General features: G+C 44.9%; 1 protein-coding gene across 4 annotated transcripts in view; it reads right to left on the bottom strand.

The window, feature by feature from the left end:
• The window catches only part of KASH5 (KASH domain containing 5), a 250514-nt gene that overhangs the window by 155702 nt on the left and 74627 nt on the right, over positions 1-20185 (bottom strand). For all 4 annotated transcript variants that reach the window (XM_056541654.1, XM_056541656.1, XM_056541652.1 and 1 more), the window contains exon 17: positions 2017-2150. In XM_056541654.1, coding sequence (XP_056397629.1) covers positions 2017-2150 — 134 coding nt within the window. The remainder of the gene's footprint in view (positions 1-2016; positions 2151-20185) is intronic.

Here is a 20185-nt window from a genome sequence, read left to right on the forward strand (position 1 = left end):
CACTGGCTGAAGCTGGGACTGAACCAGCAGAGGAGTCTTTAGTTCAGTGAGTCAGGAGCTGTGTTAGGGTCTGTCCTGTCTCTGCACACACCTTATGAGACTCCCTCACCCTGTCTGTGCCACTCGAGTAGACACACTGCCCCAGAGGGGACATTTTCCAGATAAGGATTTGTTGTGTAGTTGCAGAGCTTACTGTAGTCCCTACAGTGACTTATCTTTTAAGGGCTTTACCGGTGTTCCCTACAATTCCCTACAGCACACTCTCCTCAGTCTCTTCCAGAACCATGAACACAATGAGCGAACTCATTACATACCCTTCCACCAAAGTAATTTACTTTTTTTAACCGCCATAACTTAGTATTATAATGTAATAGGTCGCAGGTTTCCGCACGCAGTGATACCAACTTTTTTACTTCTTTTTGTATGTGTTACAATCTGGGTTTGTAGAAATCAGGGTTATAGTTATTATGGGTGTAAAGATCAATGTAAGTTACATATCAGAGAGCAAATATATGCTCAGCAGACAGTATCACATATAGATACAGCATTAGATAAAGCTACTCATCCCGTTATATAATACCACAGAGTGGATGTTTTTTGGCCAGTTGACCCTATGTATGACAGATGCCGCATGGATGTATAGATCAAGGACACTGTGGGAAAAGGTGAATATATGAATGATGAATATAGCCTCAATATTCACATCATGGTTAAGGCCTCCATGACACATATAGGATTTCTGAAGCTTAAAGGGGTACTCCGGTGGAAAACTTTTTTTTGATAAACCAAGGTCTCTCAGTTCAAGCATTCCATATGCAACAGATTGAAGCTAGGTGCTTGAAAGTGTGATCATTTGCAGATCTGTGCGACACCTTCTCAATTTACTTAACCTTATAGCTTGTCCTTGGTGCTGAAATTGTTAAAGTTAAAGGGGTACTCCACTGGAAAAAAAATTATTATATATATATTTTTTTAAATCAACTGGTGCCAGAAAGTTAAACAGATTTATAAATTACTTCTATTAAAAAATCTTAATCCTTCCAGTACTTATTAGCTGCTGAATACTACAGTGGAAATTCTTTTCTTTTTGGAACACAGTGCTCTCTGCTGACATCACGAGCACAGTGCTCTCTACTGACATCTCTGTCCATTTTAGGAACTGTCCAAAGCAGCATATGTTTGAAGATTTTCTCCTACTCTGGACAGGTCTTAAAATGGACAGAGATGGCAGCAGAGAGCACTGTGCTCGAGATTCAACAGAGAGCTCTGTAATCCAAAAAGAAAAGAATTTCCTCTGTAGTATTCAGCAGCTAATAAGTACTGGAAGGATTAAGATTTTTTAATAGAAGTATTTTACAAATCTGTTTACCCCTGTAAAATCATCTGCAATCGTATCCATGTATTGACCCCATGTACTCCAATGATCTGAGTTTAGTCAGCTAGTGACTACGTATAGATCATTTTCTGATCATATCCTATTTTTGGATCAGGCTAAAAATCACGGCAGACCATAATTTTCAGTGTGACCCTTAAATTGGACACACTCGGAAAATGATCTGTATGTTGTCACTAGTTGACTAAACTCTGATCATTCGATTACGAGCTTTAGAAATCGTATCTGTACCAAGAAGTAGGCTGGGTGTGGTTAGGGCTGTAGATTGTGTCGCTCTTTGCTCTGGAGCAAAAGTTGGGAGATATGGCTAAGTCATATAAACCTTATTTGTTCTCCTGTGTTCTGAATTCAGTCAATAACAAGATGTTTTAAGACCCTTTCTTGTAGCAATACATGGTCCACAAAAACCTTTTAAGATCTGTTGGCCATTGTACTTTACTTACATTAGACATGGAGAAAAGTCTGTGTGATTCTTTTTATATATGTCCTACATTGTATTGAATGGTTTGCTGTCTGATTTGCCCTAAAATAGCCTGAAATACAATTTGCTTTTTAAAGTGAAGAACTACAGTAAATATTTGTGGGATGGAATTTTTCATTGGAATTAACATTTGAGATGATACCTTCTCCTCTGTGAGAGGGACATCTTGTTAATTTGCTTTCCTCTACTTAGCTTGCTTGCGTACAGTTCCCACGCACACTTAAGATGGTTCAGACAGCTGAGGCCGGTAAGCAGGAAAATGCTTTTCTCTTCCAGCTGCAGTGTTTGAAAAGAAAGAAGAAAAATTAGCAATTGTATACACTACTGGCCACTGCTTTTTTTTTTTTTATCAACTTTGTTTTTTATTGGTTTTCAATAAAGAACATAAAACAGGGATCAGCCATCTTCACAACATGGTAATGGTATTATTACAAAAGGGTAATGTACAACTGAGTGTTGGTCAACCATTCGAAAAGATTACAAAACATTGGAAGGAAAATGTAAAGTAAATACCAAGTTATACAGAATGGGAGTTAGAGTCGGGGGAGGGGAGTATTTGAGGAGGAAGGGCTGATCAATGTACTGGTTATAGAGATTAACTACACTGCTCAAAAAATAAAGGAAACACTATGATAACACATCCTAGATCTGAATGAAGGAACTAATCGTATGAAATACTTTCGTCTTTACATAGTTTAATGTGGTGACAAAAAAATCACAAACAAATGATCAATGGAAATTCAATTTATCAACCCATGGAGGTCTGGATATGGAGTCACACTCAAAATCAAAGTGGAAAACCACACTACAGGCTGATCCAACTTTGATGTTATGTATTTAAAACAAGTAAAATTGAGGCTCAGTAGTGTGTGTGGCCTCCATGTGCCCGTATGACCTCCCTACAACACCTGGGCATGCTCCTGATGAGGTGGCGGATGGTCTCCTTAGGGATGTACTTGTAGACCTGTCACACACACACACACTCCTCAACCATAGGAGGTGTGGTCTAAAGCCATTTTAAACTGCAGAGTTTTTACATTTGACAAGAAGTGGGTGGTAAGAGAATGTTTATTGGGGGGGGGCAAGTAAGAACATCGCAGGATTAAGAGCGAGTGTTGGTAATAGAGGGAGTTGGTAATAGAATTGATGTTCAGTCGAAGACTAGTATGTCTGAAGTGCTAGGGTCCACCAGATATGTGTGTGGGTACCTATGTGTGAAAGGCATTGCCAACGGAGATTGGTAAGTGAGAGTTTGTGAGCATACAAAAATTAAGGTGTTTTGTACCATCTCGATATGATTTTGTAGTAAGACTCCTGTAATCTAACACACCCCCAGAATCCATGGGAGGTTTTCATAATAGTAGACACTTCTTCATCTGATAGCGAAATGTCCAGTTTCTGTTCCATTGAACTAATAAAGTTAGGTCTTCCAAGAGTAGGGATGGAAGTAAAGTTCTGCATCAAATACGAAAGTTTGATACCCTTTGGTTATGGTGTTGCTTAGGCTAAGATTTGAAATTTGCTGGATTGCAAAACGGATGGTGGAGTTTAAGAAACTCAGAGAAGCAGGTATTGAAATGAGCATGGTGGAGAAAGGAAAGAGGTATTGAGGGGAGTAGGGATATTAGTTCACTTTTTACCGGAATCTTTCTCTCTTGGAATAGCTGAGAGATGGGTATGCAATTTAGTTGCGACTATATGTGGCGGTATGTAGTAGAGATGGACCTCGTGACCACAGGTAGTAGGCTCGAGGGGAGAGAGAGAGAGGGTATAGCAAGGGGAACAGGGAGGAACATAAAGGATACCATGGAACAAAAAACTGACCACTGCATATTGTACTGATGTCTTCCACATTATCCCTGTCATCTAGTCCCTTATTTTACTCACATTCACTTTATTCCACATAACATTAATCTCACAGATACCTTTACATATTCCATACGGGCATTTCACCCTTATTAGCAAGATCTCATTGGTTCTATCTCCATAAATACTACCTAATAAAAATTTAATGTGATCAGAATATAGCCATACTTTCAAATTATATTGTGAAATAAATTGAAAACAGCCTTGGAATAGAGACAATAGAGACAAACAGTGTTGCAATATGATCACAAATGCAGTGTGAACCTAGCCTAGTGACAACATAAACACATTACACAGCTATAATACATAAAGATGAATGATTGCAACATTAACACTAGAGATGAGCGAATTTTTTTTAAATTCGATTCGGCCGATTCACCATATTCCCCCCCCCCCCCCCCCCCCACAAAATTTGTTTCGTTCTGAATTTATTTGTGGCAAATCGCTATTAAAATGGATATTTATGGCGTTCAGAGAGCCTCAATAGGAAAAAAATAAAAACAGGAAAAGCCATTTGTGAACTATAAGTCTGTGTCACTGTCTCTCTCTCTGTTGTTTTGTCGTTATTTGCCTGGCTCTACTGTTCTAATCTTCCCCACTATCTATCAATCTATCCTTGCTGATTGTTCTAAAGTTACAAATGTTTATTAATATTCATGTTTAAAACCTTCCCTTTTACTAAAAAAAATACTGATACATCATACCTAGAGATGAGAGAATTTTTGAAAAATTCAATTCGGCCCATTCGCCAAATTTTCCGAAAAAATTTGGTTCGGTCCGAATTTATTTGTGGCGAAATCTGTATTAAAAATGGCTATTTGTGGCCTACAGAAAGCCTCAATAGGGGTGTTGAAAACTTTGCCTTACTGTAACACACATAGGGTGTGTGCTGGGTTAGTGACATAATACTGTTATTCAGTATGACATGCAGATCAGAGGGCTATTAGAATCACTGTTGCAGAGCCTGGAGGTGGCATCAGTATGAGGAGACCATATAGTGGCTGAATGACACAGTGTGCAGGTGGTGGCAGCATGAGGAGACCATATAGTGGTTGAATGACAGCCTGGAGGTGGCGGCAGCATGTGGGGAACATATAGTGGCTGAATGGCACAGCGTGGAGGTGGCGGCAGCATGAGGAGAACATATAGTGGCTGAATGACACAGCCTGGAGTTGGCGGCAGCATATAGTGGCTGAATGAGACAGCCTGGAGGTGGTTGAAGCTTGAGGAGACCATATAGTGGCTGAATGACAGTGTGGAGGTGGCGGCAGCATGAGGAGACCATATAGTGACTGAATGACACAGCTTCGAGTTGGCGGCAGCATGAGGAGGACATATAGTGGCTATATGACACAGCCTGAAGGTGGCGGCAGCATGCGGAGAACATGTGGCAGTATGAGACAGCTTGAAGCTGGCATCAGCATGAGGTGACCATATAGTGACTGAATGACACAGCCTGGAGTTGACCGCAGCATGAGGAGACCATAGAGTGGCTGAATGACACAGCATGGAGTTGGCGGCAGCATATAGTGGTTGAATGACACAGCCTGGAGTTGGCGGCAGCAGGAGGAGATCACATAGTGGCTGAATGACACAGCCTGGAGTTGGCGGCAGCATATAGTGGCTGAATGACCAAGCCTGGAGTTTGCAGCAGCATGAGAACATATAGTGGCTGAATGACACAGCCTGGAGTTTGCGGCAGCATGAGGAGACCATATAGTGGCTTAATGACAGCATGGAGGTGGCAGCAGCATGAGTAGAACATATAGTGGCTGAATGACAGCATCGAAGTGGCGGCAGCATGAGGAGACCATATAGTGGCAGAATGAGACAGCCTGGAGCAAGCATCAGCATAAGGAGAACATATGGTGGCAGAATGAGACAGCCTGGAGGTGGCATCATCATGAGGAGAACATATGGTGGAAGAATGAGAAAGCCTGGAGGTGGCATCAGCACGAGGAGGACATATGCCTGGAGGTGGCAGTAGCAGCATCAGGAGTCCTGAAAGGGAACCGGTGACAGAGTGGTGCGGTGGGTGGGAATACCAGTACCCGGTGATGAAGGTGGGTGAAAAAAGGAGAGCTTGGCATCAGATATGTGGCATTAGGCGGGTGGCAGGATCAGAATAGCAGCTGAGGAAGGTAGGCAGAAGAAAATTCTCTCTTTTGTAAAAGTGTTAGTGTGCACAAGTAAGTATTGAGGATATGCATTACGTAAAACTTAAAGGGGTTCTCCGGTGCTTAGACATCTTATCCCCTATCCAAGGGATACCCGCTCTGATGGCACACTATTGGCCGGGCAGGACAGCTTTTCTAGGGCAAACTCTGCTAGTTGTGGCCACAAATCAAGTTTGGCTGCCCAGAAGTCCAGCGGATCTTCAAGGTGTGTTGGCATGGTCAGGTCCTGCTCCAGGTCTACCTGCTGCTGATGAGTTGCTTCACTATGCGAGTGAAAAAAGCTACTCATAAGTGACTGTAGACTAAGGCTGCTGCTGATGGAGCTGGTACTGCTCCTGCCACCCCACCCCTCCCCAGCAGCCATGGCAGTGGAAAGTGAGTGCAGAGGGCCCCATGAGTCAGACCTGCGAGAGGATGGACAATGGTGCAGATAGGCATCGGCCAATTGATTACGTAGGATGTCTCTGTAGTAGGTCAGTTTGTCCTCCCTCTCAGAGGGTGTAAAAAATACACCGAGGGTCCAATAAGGTGGAGAGCCAGAAGTCATCCCGCTGCCGAATGGTGACAATTCAGTGGTCACTATGCAAGCAAGTGAGCATGCATCGTGCCATTTGTGCAAGTGACTTGGGGGGACTCTCTGCTTCCATCTCCACTGCATACTACCATGGTGTGTCTGGTCCTCTATTTAACCTTCCTCATAACTCTCTACCTCCTCTAGCTGCTCCTGCTCTCTCCTGTCAGATGAATAGAAAAACTGCCCATCTTGCAAAGCCTAAACTGTCCTCCACTGTGCCCCTCCTCCTCCAGTTCAGCCCCCACAGGGCTCATGTGGCCGTGAGATGTAGGCACCATGTCTCCAGTGCCCTGACCAAACATCGTTTCCAACACGTGTTGTAGTAGATGAAGCAGTGGAATGATGTTGTTAATCCCGTAATCCTGGAGACTGACTAATAATGTGGCTTCCTCAAAGTGCCTGAGCAAACGGCAGGTGTCACGTATGAGCTGCCACTGGTTGACATTGAAGTTACACAGGGGAGTCCCCCTATCCGCTTGGATCATCAACAAATTGGTGAAGGCTTTTCTCTGTTCGTATAGTCAGTCTAACATATGGGGGGTTAAATTCCAACGTGTGGAAAAGTATCAGACTATGTTGGGGGATGCCGTTCTGACGCTGCAGCTCAAGGACGGTGTGCTTTGCGGTGTACGAGTTGCTGAAGTGCATGAAAAGTTTCCTTCACATTGTTAGGATGTCTTGCAGATGGGGGGGAACACTTCAGGAACCGCTTGACAACCAGATTGAACACGTGTGCCATGCAGGGCGCATGTCTCGGGCTTCCTTGTCGCAGCGCAGACAAGATGTTCTTCCCATTGTCGGTCACCATAGTTCCCATTTCCAGTTTTCGTGGAGTAAGTCATGATTCGATTTCTTGATGAATGACTTTTAGCAGTTCGTCCCCTGTGTCCCTCCGTTTGTCAAGGCAAACCATGTGAAGAACGGCGTAACACCGATGTGCCCTGCACACATGGTATGCTGGGGGGGGGCACTGAGACTTGTCCATGCAATGAAGGCTGAGGACTCGGCGGAGGATGAGGAGGCGGAGTCGAACACTGTCACAGGACCAATGGCCTGAGAGGGTGGAGGGGGAAGCAGTGTGACCTGTGCTGTTAGATGAGTGGGTGCATACTGTTGTCTCTTGGACATGGCTTCGCTGGTGGATTGCTGGTGGAATGACTGACTCGAAGTAGGAGGAGCAGGAGCATTTGGAGCGACAGAAGATGGGTATGACACACAGCTCTCTTCGGATGAGGTGGGGGAGCTTTGGGTGGTTGAAACAGGGAGAGGCGTACCACTGCATGATGCAGCAGGCTGGACCACCACATCGGAGCCATGGTTCTCCCAGGCCGCTTTATGGTGATGCTGCACATGTTGACGCAGAGCCGTGGTGCCAACATTGGGACCCTGGCCACGCTTCACCTTCTGCCGACACATCTTGCATGTGGCCAGGTTAACATCCTCCAGATGCTTTATGAAAAACTGCCACAACGCTGAGTAGCTGATTTTCCCACCAACAGTCCATGCTTATTTACTGCTACTGCCGCCGACTCCAGGAACCCATGTTCCACTACCTCCCTGGAAGGTAGGCTGCCACAAACCAGGTGGTCTACCTCGGACACATTTGGCTCCAGGCTTTCCACTTCTGCCACCATGCTACCACCTTGCTAGCTCAGCTGCTGCCTCAAGGGCAAACTGCAACCCTCTTCTCCTGATGATGATGAAGCCCCTTCTGCACCCGGCTCCCAAGTGTGATTGGCTTCATCATCATCGAGTTGTGTCTGCACATCACTGATGTCCTCCTCAGGTTCCTCAACAGTATTTGCTTCAGGAGCCTGAACGCTCACAACAGATGTCTCCTCCATTTCTTGGCTGGGCAGTAGCTGCTGACTATGCTCTAGATTGTCCTCACTAAATAGTGGAGCTGAACCCACAGCATAAGATACTTCTGTGGGGGAGGGAACAGCATAGGACAGAGGCAATGGGAGGACATGGACTGCTCCCGAGCCATGCCAAAAGGGTTGTGTCTGTGGAACCCACCGACTGTTGACTGGTGTCAGATGTCACTTGTGATGAAGTGGATGACAATGTTAACCAGTCGATGACTGCAGATGGGTTGCTGGTTGAGACACGACCGCTAGCTGATACCAGGAGCTCAGGCCTCTCTCTGCGACTCCTGCTGCCACTCGCCCCTAGTCTTCTGCGACCTCTGCCTGATGAATTTAGGCCTCTGCCACTCCTCTGTGCACATCCTGGCACTTCTCTCTGCCTGACATACTTAGTGCGTATATGAGGGGAGGACAATGTGCTCCACTACGCTTAAAACAGTATTTGTCTACAACGCCAGCCGCTGTGTACTTTTGGCTGGCCTTTCACAGTATCTAGGCCCTTAAGACTTTATCAGGAATAAAATTGTACACCACTTAGATGTATGTATATGGTATGCACTTATGAGGGGAGGACAATGCGCTCCAGAATGATTAAAACAGTATTTGTGTACAACACCAGCAGTACACACCAGTGCTGCAGCACACAGTCGCTGTGCAGTACACCCAAAATTGCACTTTCTATCTCAACTTCACTCCATTCCCTATCGGTGCTTCTAGGCTGGATTTGGGCTTGAGGTGAATTGCTGCTGTTAAAAAGCTTTTCTGTGAAACACACTATTCTCTGTCCCTCTCTGTAATAGAACGTTGATGTGACTGGGAGGTAAATCGCTGCTGTAAAAATTATTTTCTGTGCAACACGCACTGCTCTCTGTCCGTCTTTCTGTGCAACAGAACGCTGATGTGACTGGGAGGCGAATCACTGCTTGAAGTGATTTGCGCAATTAAATTGTGGCGCGATTTGCATTTGTTGCAAATCAAATTTTTCCTGAAATTTGTAACAAATTCAGATTCATCAGATTCGATTCGCTCATCGCTAATTACCACAATACAATACAGCCCAGATATAAAAGCACACACTATTGTGACATAATCACAATAGCTTATAAAAAATACACAGTCAAGAACACATCCCACAAATAAAGACAGCCACTACTGTGATAGCAGGACAATAAAACATCCTACACAAACACTTTTATGACTTCATCATAATACAGCACAGTGTTGAGTAAAAGACTACTGTGACATCTTCAATAAACTATTAAAAAAAAAGTATAAATATGCAGGTGCTTGCTACCATGAATATTATACAAATGCAAACAAAAAAATAGCAATTTTTGTGTTTGTATCATCAATATATTATTATAGGACACATAACCTGAGAATAAACACAATCACTATTATAATGTTGGGACATCAAATCATGATGATAATCTTACTTATCCAAAAGCAACAAGTATGTAGAGCAGAGCCTTCCAAACTGTGTGCCGTGACACATTGCTGGCATGAGGCTGCAGATGTGTTTTGGGACATCTCATTTGGCCGCTCAGCCGCTGGTCACTTTGCTTAAAGAGGTACTCCAGTGGAAAACTATTTTTTTTATCAACTGGTGCCAGAAAGTTAAACAGATTTGTAAATTACTTCTATTTAAAAATCTTAATAATTCCAGTACTTATCAGTTCTTTTCCCTGTCATCCTAACTAGCAGCACAAGTGGGGCGTTACTGCCCCTGTGAAAATGGCAGGACAGTGGAATTTTTAATTCTATCCAAGTAATTAAAATAAATTACACCTCCTATATAAGGCTTCCTCCCAAAGGCCATGTTGCTTTTTTTCTGTCTTGTGCTGGACAGCAGGATGGTTCAGGCTCATGTGTTTTACATGAGCCTGCATGGAATACTTTTGCCTTCTCTGAAGGGTTTAATTTTTTCTTACTTTTACTTGTTGCAGCCTTTGCTGTTCTGCAGCGTTTGCTCCTTGCCTCTTCTCTGCACTTGTTCACGATACTCGGAGCTCCACGAAACCGGAAGTGCGTTATCTGATGACTTCTGGTTTCGGTGCCTATTTTGTGGTGTTTTTTTTTTCCATTTATTTTTCGTTTCCTGGGGGCAATTCCACCCCCTGGTCTTCCCCGGCTCCCTTGGCATCTCTAGGCCGGAGTTCTGCGGGATCGGAAGTGCGTCATCTGTCGACTTCCGGTCCGGTGTTTGCGGCCTGTGCATGAATTGTGCTTATTTTTTTGCCTTTAGCATTACATTTAGGTGCTCCCTTGCCAGGGAATCTAGGGATCATTATAAAATTCATATTTTATTAATTATTTTTCTTTTGTTTTGCCTCTGCATATGATGTCACTTCCGAGCGTGGGGCTTATTTAAAAATTGGCACCCTTTCCCCTGTATAAGGCAGCTCTGGTCTCAGTTAGACCTCTTGCTGTTTATCCAGCTAGACCCAGCTGCATCTGTGGTACCAGCTGTGTATTGTGACTGTTTCTAGGTAGTTTTCTTCTACTTGCGCTGCAGCAAAACTCTGTTAAAAGTATTTTTTTCTAGCCTATTTTTTCCATTTCCAGAATGTCTACTCCACCATCGGGTGATCCATATTCTGGAGGACACAAGACTGCCTCCAAGAGATGCCATCTTACTTGTGCTGATTGCGGTACTCCGCTACCTGATGCCTATGAGTATAATAGGTGTCCTGAGTGTCATCCACCTTCTAATCCTGCTGAGCCTACGCTCCAAGATATGTTCATATGGATGAAGGAATTCATGGGGAATTCATTTAGTGAGATCAAGAATTCCCTTTCTACGAAAAGGCCTAGAACTTCTTCTAGTCCTGCCTCTATGGTTGAGGATTCAGTTATGTCTGTTGGAGATCAGTCTGAACATCCCATTGAGGAAATAGTCACTCTGTCTCTTTTTCCTGTAGAAAAAACACAGAGACTACTTAGATCCATCCGATCATGTGATCAGGATGTTGATCAGGGGGAAGCCTCAACATCCACCTCTAGAGGACCATGGGTTTTCAAAGTGGATGACACACTTAAAAAATTGATGGTTTCTGAATGGAAACATCTGGACAAAACTGCGGTCCTTTCCAGAAGGTTCAAGCTGATGTATCCGCTATCTGAAACTAAGTTGTATTCCTAGGTTCCACCTCCGAAAGTTGATATGGCTATCACTAAACTGTCTAAAAGATTCTTAGTACCTGCCGATGACTGCAGCAACCTCCAGGATCCCCTGGATAGGAAAGTGGACTCCCTATTAAGACGCAATTATTCTGTGGCTCCAGCTTCTGCCACTGTAGCCGTTGCTTCTGAGGTTGTAAACTTTGTAAAGGAGCGTATTCTCCGTATTCAGACCGACATTGAAGGTAATGTCACTAGGGAAGAGATATCCTAGACATGTTTTTAAGACTATTCTTCTCGTTGTGAGTCAGCCCAACAACATCTTAACTTTGCTGCCAAATCTATGGGTCTTTCCTCTTAAAGTAGGAGCCAATCATGGCTATGTCCCTGGATGGCGGATAACACCTCTAAATTTAATCTATGTGGGATGCCTTACGAACCTAGTCGGCTTTTTGGATCTGAACTTGATCGAATCATGGAAGGCTTTGCCAATAAAAAAAAGGTAAATTTTTACCTGTGCCAGCCTTTCGTGGCAAAGGTAGAGGTAGAGGGGGGGAAGTACCAGGGCCCTTCCAGATCTCAAAAGCGCCAGTCCATTAGAAATGTGGTGGTGGATGCAGCAGTGGCAAAGACCGCAAATCCAAGCTATGACTCTCCTCTAAGTTCCACCAATGTTTCCCCTCACCCTTTCCTTCTAGAAAGTCAGGTAGAGAAGTTATCTACCAATTCCCTTCCAGTCGGAGGTTGTTTAAGTTTATATATAACAACTTGGATGCAAGAAATCCTTAGGTTCTAGATTTTGTTCAGTCTGGGTACAAGATAGATTTAATTTCCCCTACTCCAAGCAAATTTGTTTTGACCAAACTGGTTCCTCAGCCAAAACAATCTATTCTAGAGGACTCTGTTCTCCAGTACATAGAAATGCCTTCGCTAGAAGATGGTCCCCCCGATCAGAGTGAATTGGGAGTCTATTCCTCAATCTTTCTAGTGACGCAACTATCAGGCGACTGGAAACCATTCGATCAGTCATCAGCATCCTGGACCCTCAAGATCTAATGGACACCATCGGCCTGAAGGATGCTTGCCTTCATGTCCCTATATATCCTGCTCACAGGAAGTTCTTGAGGGTTGCTATAACCATAAAAGGTATGGTAAAGCATCTTTAGTTTGCTGTTTTGCCCTTTGGGATCACTTCCGCTCCCCACACCTTTGCAGAGATAGTGGTCCCGGTGGTTGCTGCTCTCAAACTTAGAGGTCTAGAGATCATTCCCTATCTAGACGACTGGCTTCTAAAAGCCGCTACTCTAGACGTTCTACAATCTCATTTTCATCTGGATCTGGATTTTCTCCAGCATTTAGGCTGGATTATTTATTTATTTAATTTATTTATATAGCGCCTACAGATTCCGCAGCGCTTAAATTGGGATTATAAATTGGGACAAGTCTAAAATTGTCCCTTCCACCTCCATGACATTCCTGGGTTTTGTAATCAACTCCTCTCAGATGACCTTGTCTCTTACTCCGGAGAGAAGAGATCAGGTTATAAGAGCCACCGAGTTTTAATGGTTCCTCGGAGGGTTTCCATCAGAACCCTGATGAAGATGTTGGGTCACATGTCAGCGTCTGTAGAGGCAGTTCCTTGTGCCCTATGGCATCTCCAACCGCTTCAAGATCAGGTCTTGAGTGTCTGGAATCGCAAGCCCAGAGGGTTGGACAAGAAGTGCTCTCTGTCTACCAAAGTCTGTGCATCTCTCAGATGGTGGACAAATCTGACCGATGGGAAGTCCTCGATTCAACCTAGTTGGATTTCTTTGACCACGGAAGCCTCCCTTCTAGGCTGGGGAGCCCATCTAGACGAGAATCCTGTACAGGGTACTTGGACTCCTCTTGAAAGACTTATTTTTTCAAACATGAGAGAGCTGAGAGCAGTCCGTCTAGCTCTCGACCACTTCACACCCCTTATTCTAGGGAAAGCGATAAGAATGCATTGAGACAATGCGACTGTGGTGTCTTACATCAACAGAAAGGGAGGCACAAAGTCTCAAGTTCTCCTCAAGGAGACCGGACTAATTCTCTCTATGGCAGAGACTAACCTAACCTACCTTTCAGCAGACCATATTAAGGGAGATCTCAACATAGTTGCAGACCATCTAAGTCGCAGCCTTCCAGTCCAAGGTGAGTGGTCCCTGAACAAAGAAGATAACTCTACAGTGGGGTGTGCTAGAGATAGATCTCATGGCAACTCGTCTAAACGCCAAGGTGAGAAGGTTTTGCTCTCTTTACAAAGAGGACAACCCTGTGGCGATAGACGCTCTGTCCATTCCATGGAGGTTCAGGTTGGCCTATATATTCCCTCCACTTTCCATGATACTTAGGGTATTGGTGAAAGTCAGGCAAGACCAGGCCTCAGTAATTGCCATCATTTCATTCTGGCCTAAGAGGTCCTGGTTCACCCAGCTCATGAGGATGAGTCAAGGGTGTTATTGGAGGCTTCACCCCGTGCAGAACCTTGTGTCTCACAACACAGGCTCCTGCCTAGATCTGAGGAGACTCAATCTGACAGCCTGGAGATTGATAGGACCCTACTAGGTGGGCTTTCTTTGGAGATCTTGAGAACTATTGCACACTCTAGAGCAGAGTCGACTAACAAAGCTTATTCCAGGATAAATCTAATTTACCTTCAGTGGTACACTATGAAAGAGGTAGTAGCCTCAATTCCTCCTCTTTCTGTATTAATTCAATTCCTTCAGGATGGCCTTGACAAGTGTCTTAGCCCATCCACTCCTAAAGGTGCAAGTTTCAGCACTTTCTGCCTCTTTAGGCAGATCTTTATCTCAAGAACCCCTAATCAGAAGGTTCCTTAAAGGAGCTGAAAGACTTAAGCCTAATGTAGTCAAACCTATTCCCCAATGGGATTTCTCTATTGTTCTTAAGGTTCTGCTCTCACACTTATCATCAGCATATCATAAGCATGAACAATTTGGAAAGCTCTGATGTAGAGAGAGGAAGGGGAGATTATATTGACCCATACTGTGTTCACTACGGCAAATTTGCTTGTTTGTTTGTTCTAAAGTCACCTTAGTATAGTACACAGCACAGTGTAAAAAGTGCAGTTTCTTTGGCCCCACCAGAGACCACTTTCTATCTATACAGAACATACCGTATATACTCGAGGATAAGCCGAGTTTTTCAGCACGATTTTTCATGCTGAAAACGCCCCCCCTCGGCTTATACTTGAGTGAACTCTCCGCCTGTCAATCCCTTTCATTAGTCTTCAACCTGCGGACCTCCAGATGTTGCAAAACTACAATTCCCAGCATGCCCGATGATGGGAGTTGTAGTTTTGCTGGGAGTTGTAGTTTTGAAACATCTGGAGGTCCACTGGTTGAAGACCACTGCGGCCTTTGTCATCATCCAGACCCCCCCCCCCTTTAGTTTTCTACTTACCTCGGTAGGAAGGAAGGAAGCTCACCCTCGGTAGGAAGGAATGGTGAGCTGGTCCGGGCCATCTATGCTGCAGGGACTGTCCGGTGGAGAGGGTTAGTCATTCCGGGCTTAGCCATTTTCACCGGGAGTCCCTTTTCTCCGCTCCGGGCCCGGCTCCGGACTAGTGACATTGCCTTGACGATGACGCATAGGGACATCAGTCCCTGTGCATGCACGTCCCTGTGCGTCATCGTCAAGGCAACGTCACTAGTCTGGGGCCGGGCCCGGAGCAGAGAAGAGGGCCTCCCGGTGAAAATGGACAGCCCGGAACGACTAACCCTCTCCACCAGACTGTCCCTGCAGCATAGATGGCCCGGACCAGCTCACCCTTCCTTCCCACCGAGGGGAGGTGAGTAGAAAACTAAAGGGGGGGGGGGGGTCTGGATGATGACGAAGGCCGCAGTGGTCTTCAACCTGCGGACCTCCAGATGTTTCAAAACTACAACTCCCAGCATGCCCGGACAGCTGATGGCTGTCCGGGCATGCTGGGAGTTGTAGTTTTGCAACATCTGGAGGTCCGCAGGTTGAAGACCACTGAAGGGATTGACAGGCGGTGATGATGAAGGGGGGTGGATGATGACTGAGTGATGATGAAGAGGGGATGATGAAGGGAGAGGGGATGATGAAGGGAGGGGGGATGATGACAGGGTGATGATGAAGGGGGGATGATGACAGGGTGATGATGACAGGCGGTGATGATGATGAAGGGGGGGATGATGACAGGGTGATGATGATGGGGGGTGTTAATGACGGGGGTCTGGATGATGACATGGGGGGATGATGTATTTCCCACCCTAGGATTATAGTCGGGTCAATAACTTTTCCTGGGTTTTTGGGGTGAAATTAGGGGCCTCGACTTATATTCGGGTCGGCTTATACTCGAGTATATACGGTATACACATCGGCCGGCATTTATCATTGTAGGTGTAAGTGAAGCATTTTTCTACAATTTTGTGCAGGTCACATTTTCTGAAATTTCACTCTTCACATACACCAAAAAGCTAAGCGAAGTCTGACCTGGTGTAGTTTTAGAGACTTTTCAGTGGCTTTGTGCCTTTTTTTCGCCTATTCACAAAAAGGCGCATTTCATAAAACCCTTCCATATCAAGTGTATATCCAAAATCAGTGGATTGCAACTCAAAATAAGCAGAAATGTGTAAACCAAAAGGCGCAAAAAATGCACCATTTCTAGACACAAAAAACAGTCTAAAGACAATGATAAATGTCGGCCATCCTCTTTATGTGCATTTTATATCTGCACGCACAGAACATATGATCAGTATGGTCTAATATGTTATTCACGAATCAACCAACATATACTTTAGCTACTGGCTCCAAAGTCACTTCCAAATGAGGTAGTATTCTTCCGGATCTTATTGTGTCAGAACCTGGGCCCACAGGAGGTTCTCTGGTGTTCTTGTGGGTGAGCCAAAACATGAAAGCGCATAAATCTAAAACTGTGTGTATAATTCTACAGTATTTCACAATTGTTCTCTTTCTTGTACTTGTCTGCTTGTGTATATATTACTATATTACTTATTTATATCTTTCTAAAAGGGTGAGTTCACATATGTTCTGTTTCGTGTTCAATTATACTAGAAGAATTAAACAATATAGTTAAATAACTAAGCACAGTATAATATCTGTAAGCTATGTGTGAACATATCCTAGCCTGGACAACTCCTTTAATTGTTATTCAAGAACAAGAGCCCAGATTTATCAATGTGATACTAATTTTAATCTAAAATCTGATAGCAACCAATCACAGCTCATTTTGAGAACAGTTGGATTCCTGGTAAACTTAATGAACTAGTCCACTCTCCGCTAAGTGATATGGTAGGAATCCCAAATAAACATTCTTCTCTGTTCTTATATAAAGGGGTATTCCAGAATTAATTTTCTTCTACCTTTGTGTACCCTACTGTGCAATTGCTTCCATTTTCCCATTTTCATGCATGGGACCCACACCCAGAAGTGCTGTAGTGTAAGTCCTTTCATTTTACTGTTGTCTCTGATCTTTCCAAGCATTCCATATGGCAAAAGACAATGTCATAAGTCACAATGTCTCCAGGGGATGTGGCTATGCTGCAGTGGGTGGGTGGATAACAGGATGGAATGGATTTACTAAAGACCAATCTACCCACCCACTGCAGCATAACCACACCCACTGGAGACCATATAACATTGTCTCTGGAATGCTGGGAAAGGTCAGCGACAACAGTTAAATAAAAATACTTGCATTACAGCACTTCTAGGTGTGGGTTTCATGTATGAAAATGGGACAAAACAGCACACATAGAAACATATCCAACAGTTTTTTTTAATTTGGCATCATGGGCTCAAAGGCTAAGAAAAGAAAATCCTAGAATACCCCATTAAAATCTCAGAAAATTGCATTTTTAAGCATTTCCTAAACGGTTAGCATTGTCTGCTGAGGAGCAATGTTCACCAGTTGGGCTATAACATTCTAGAAGAAAATCTCAACTAAATAAAACTTACATATGCAACTTGATGACTGGACAAAGTGATTTGATGCAAGTTGGCCAGTAACCTATCAACGCCTTGTTTTAGATAAATAAGCTACAGGAAAAAAAAATATAAATGCCTTCTATAAAAATTACCTATAACAAAATGAAATATTCATACAATTCCTACATGACTGTCTTCAAAGCTAAACCATACTTTCACAGTCCGAATTAGGCAACTAGGCATCTTTGTCATCTACAATCACCAATAGGCATAGGAACATAAAATATGGATTGTTCTTACATTGTTTGTACAAACACATCGGTATGATTAGGAATGAGTGAATCGAATCTGAGGAATCCGAATTCGTTACGAATTTCAGGAAAAATTCAATTTGTAATTAATGCGAATATGGCTGCGATTAGATAGCGCAAATCGCTTCATAAAACTCTATTTAATGCGGTCCAGGCTCCAGAGCATCTAAAATGGTGGATCCACTTGTGAGGACATGCGGCAAGGAATCCTGGGAAGGCGGGAACAAGGGTCGGCAGGATGACCCTGAATCACATGCAGCATGCAGCCTATCAGCAGCCAGCCACCCCTGTGATGTGTCAGCCTTCTATAATCGGCAGCCATCTTGCGGCCAGTCACATCAGCATTCTAGTACAGAGAGAGAGTGACAGACAGCCGTGTGTGCTGCACAGAAAAGCATTTTTACAGCAGCGATTTACCTCCCAGTCACATCAGCGTTCTATTGCAGAGAGAGAGGGACAGAGAGCAGTGTGTGTGGTACAGAAAAGCTTTTTTACAGCAGCGATTCACCTCAAGCCCAAATCCAGGCTAGAAGCACAGATAGGAAAGGGAATGAAAATGAGAGAGTGCAATTTTGGGTGCAGTACACAGCAACTATGTGCTGCAGCACGGGTGTGTACAACAACTGAAAAGCTAATAGTAGCCAACCAGTTAGGGTGAGCAGAGCACTAAGAACATATTGTCCTCTATTAAGTGTAACCTCTGCGTACGTCTAAGTGGTGTACCATTTTGTTCCTGTTAAAGTCTTAAGGGCCTAGTAACTGTAAAAGGCCAGGCAAAAGTACACACCTGCTGGTGTTGTAGACAAATACTGTTTTAAGTGTAGTGGAGCGTATTGTACTCCCCTTGTATACGCACTAAGTATGTCAGGCAGAGAAGTGCCAGGATGTGCACAGAGGAGTGGCAGAGGCCTAAATTCATCAGGCAGAGGTTGCAGCAGACTAGGGGCGAGTGGCAGCAGGAGTTGCAGCAGAGGCCTGAGCTCCTGGTATCAGCTAGCGGTCATCACAAGTGACATCTGACACCAACAGTCAACAACAGGTGGGTTCCTCAGATGCAACCCTCAGTTGGCATGGCCTGGAAGAGGTCCCTGTGCTCCCATTGCCTCTTAAATATGCTGTTCCCTCCCCCACAGAAGTATCTTATGCTGTGGGTTCAGCTCCACTATTTAGTGAAGATGATATACTAGAGGACAGTCAGCAGCTACTGCCCAGCCAAGAAGTGGAGGAGACATCCGCTGCTTCCTCCACTAGGTGGAGTGATGAGGAGAGTGACGTGGGAGGAGGTGTTGCAAGCTTTCAGGCTCCTGTTGAGGAACCTGAGGAGAACATGAGTGATGTGCAGACACAATTTAATGATGATGAAGCCGATCGCACTTGGGAGCCAGGTGCAGAAGGGGCTTCATCATCATCAGGAGAAGAGGGTTGCGTGTTGCCTGTGAGGCAGCAGCTGAGACAGCAAGGTGGTAGCATGGTTGGCAGTCAGCATGGTGGCATAAGTGGAAAGTCTGGAACCAATCGTGCCCAGGGTAGACCACCAGCTTTCCGGCAGGCTACCTCCCCGGGAGGTAGTGGAACAGGGGTTCCTGGAGTCAGCAGCAGTAGCAGTCAATCAGTGCGGACTGTAGGTGGGAAAATCAGCTACTCGGCGGTGTGGCAGTTTTTCAACAAGCATCCTGAGGATGTTAACCTGGCCACATGCAAGATGTGTCGGCAGAAGGTGAAGCGTGGCCAGGGTACCAATGTTGGCATTACGGCCCTGCATCAGCATATGCAGCGTCGCCATAAAGCGGCCTGGGAGAACTGTGGCTTTGATGTGGTAGTCCAGCCTGCTGCATCACCCAGTAACACAACACTCCCTGTTTCAGCCAGCCAAGGCTCCACCACCTCAGCCGAAGGGAGCTGTGTGTCATACCCATCTTCTGTCACTCCAGATGCTTCTGCTCCTCCTACTTTGAGTCATTCATTACTCCAGCAATCCATCGGCAAAGCCATGTCCAAGAGACAACAGTACCCACTCATCCAACGGTGCAGAAACTGAATGTGCTCCTATCCAAGTTGCTGGTGCTGCAGTCCCTCCCTTTTCAAGTGGTGGACTCTGCGCCTTTTAGAGAACTGATAGCTTGTGCCAAGCCGAGGTGGAGAGTACCAGCTCTGCACAATTTTGTGGAACAGAAGGTGGGCCAATCCTTGAGCCTGTCAGTGTGTACCAAAGTGCACGGCAGCGCTGATGTGTGTAGCTGTAACCACGGTCAGGGACAATACATGTCCTTTACGGCCCACTGGGTAAATGTGGTTCCTGCACAGCCACAACAGCAACTTGGACAGGTCACGCCGGTTCCGCCTCCACCCTCTCAGGCCGTTGGTCCTGTGACAGTGTAAGACTCTGCCTCCTCTTCCTCCACCGTGTCCTCAGCCTCCACTGCATGGACAAGTCTCAGTG

The sequence above is a fragment of the Hyla sarda genome, chromosome 10, assembly GCF_029499605.1.
Source record: "Hyla sarda isolate aHylSar1 chromosome 10, aHylSar1.hap1, whole genome shotgun sequence".
Classification (NCBI taxonomy): Eukaryota; Metazoa; Chordata; class Amphibia; order Anura; family Hylidae; genus Hyla; species Hyla sarda.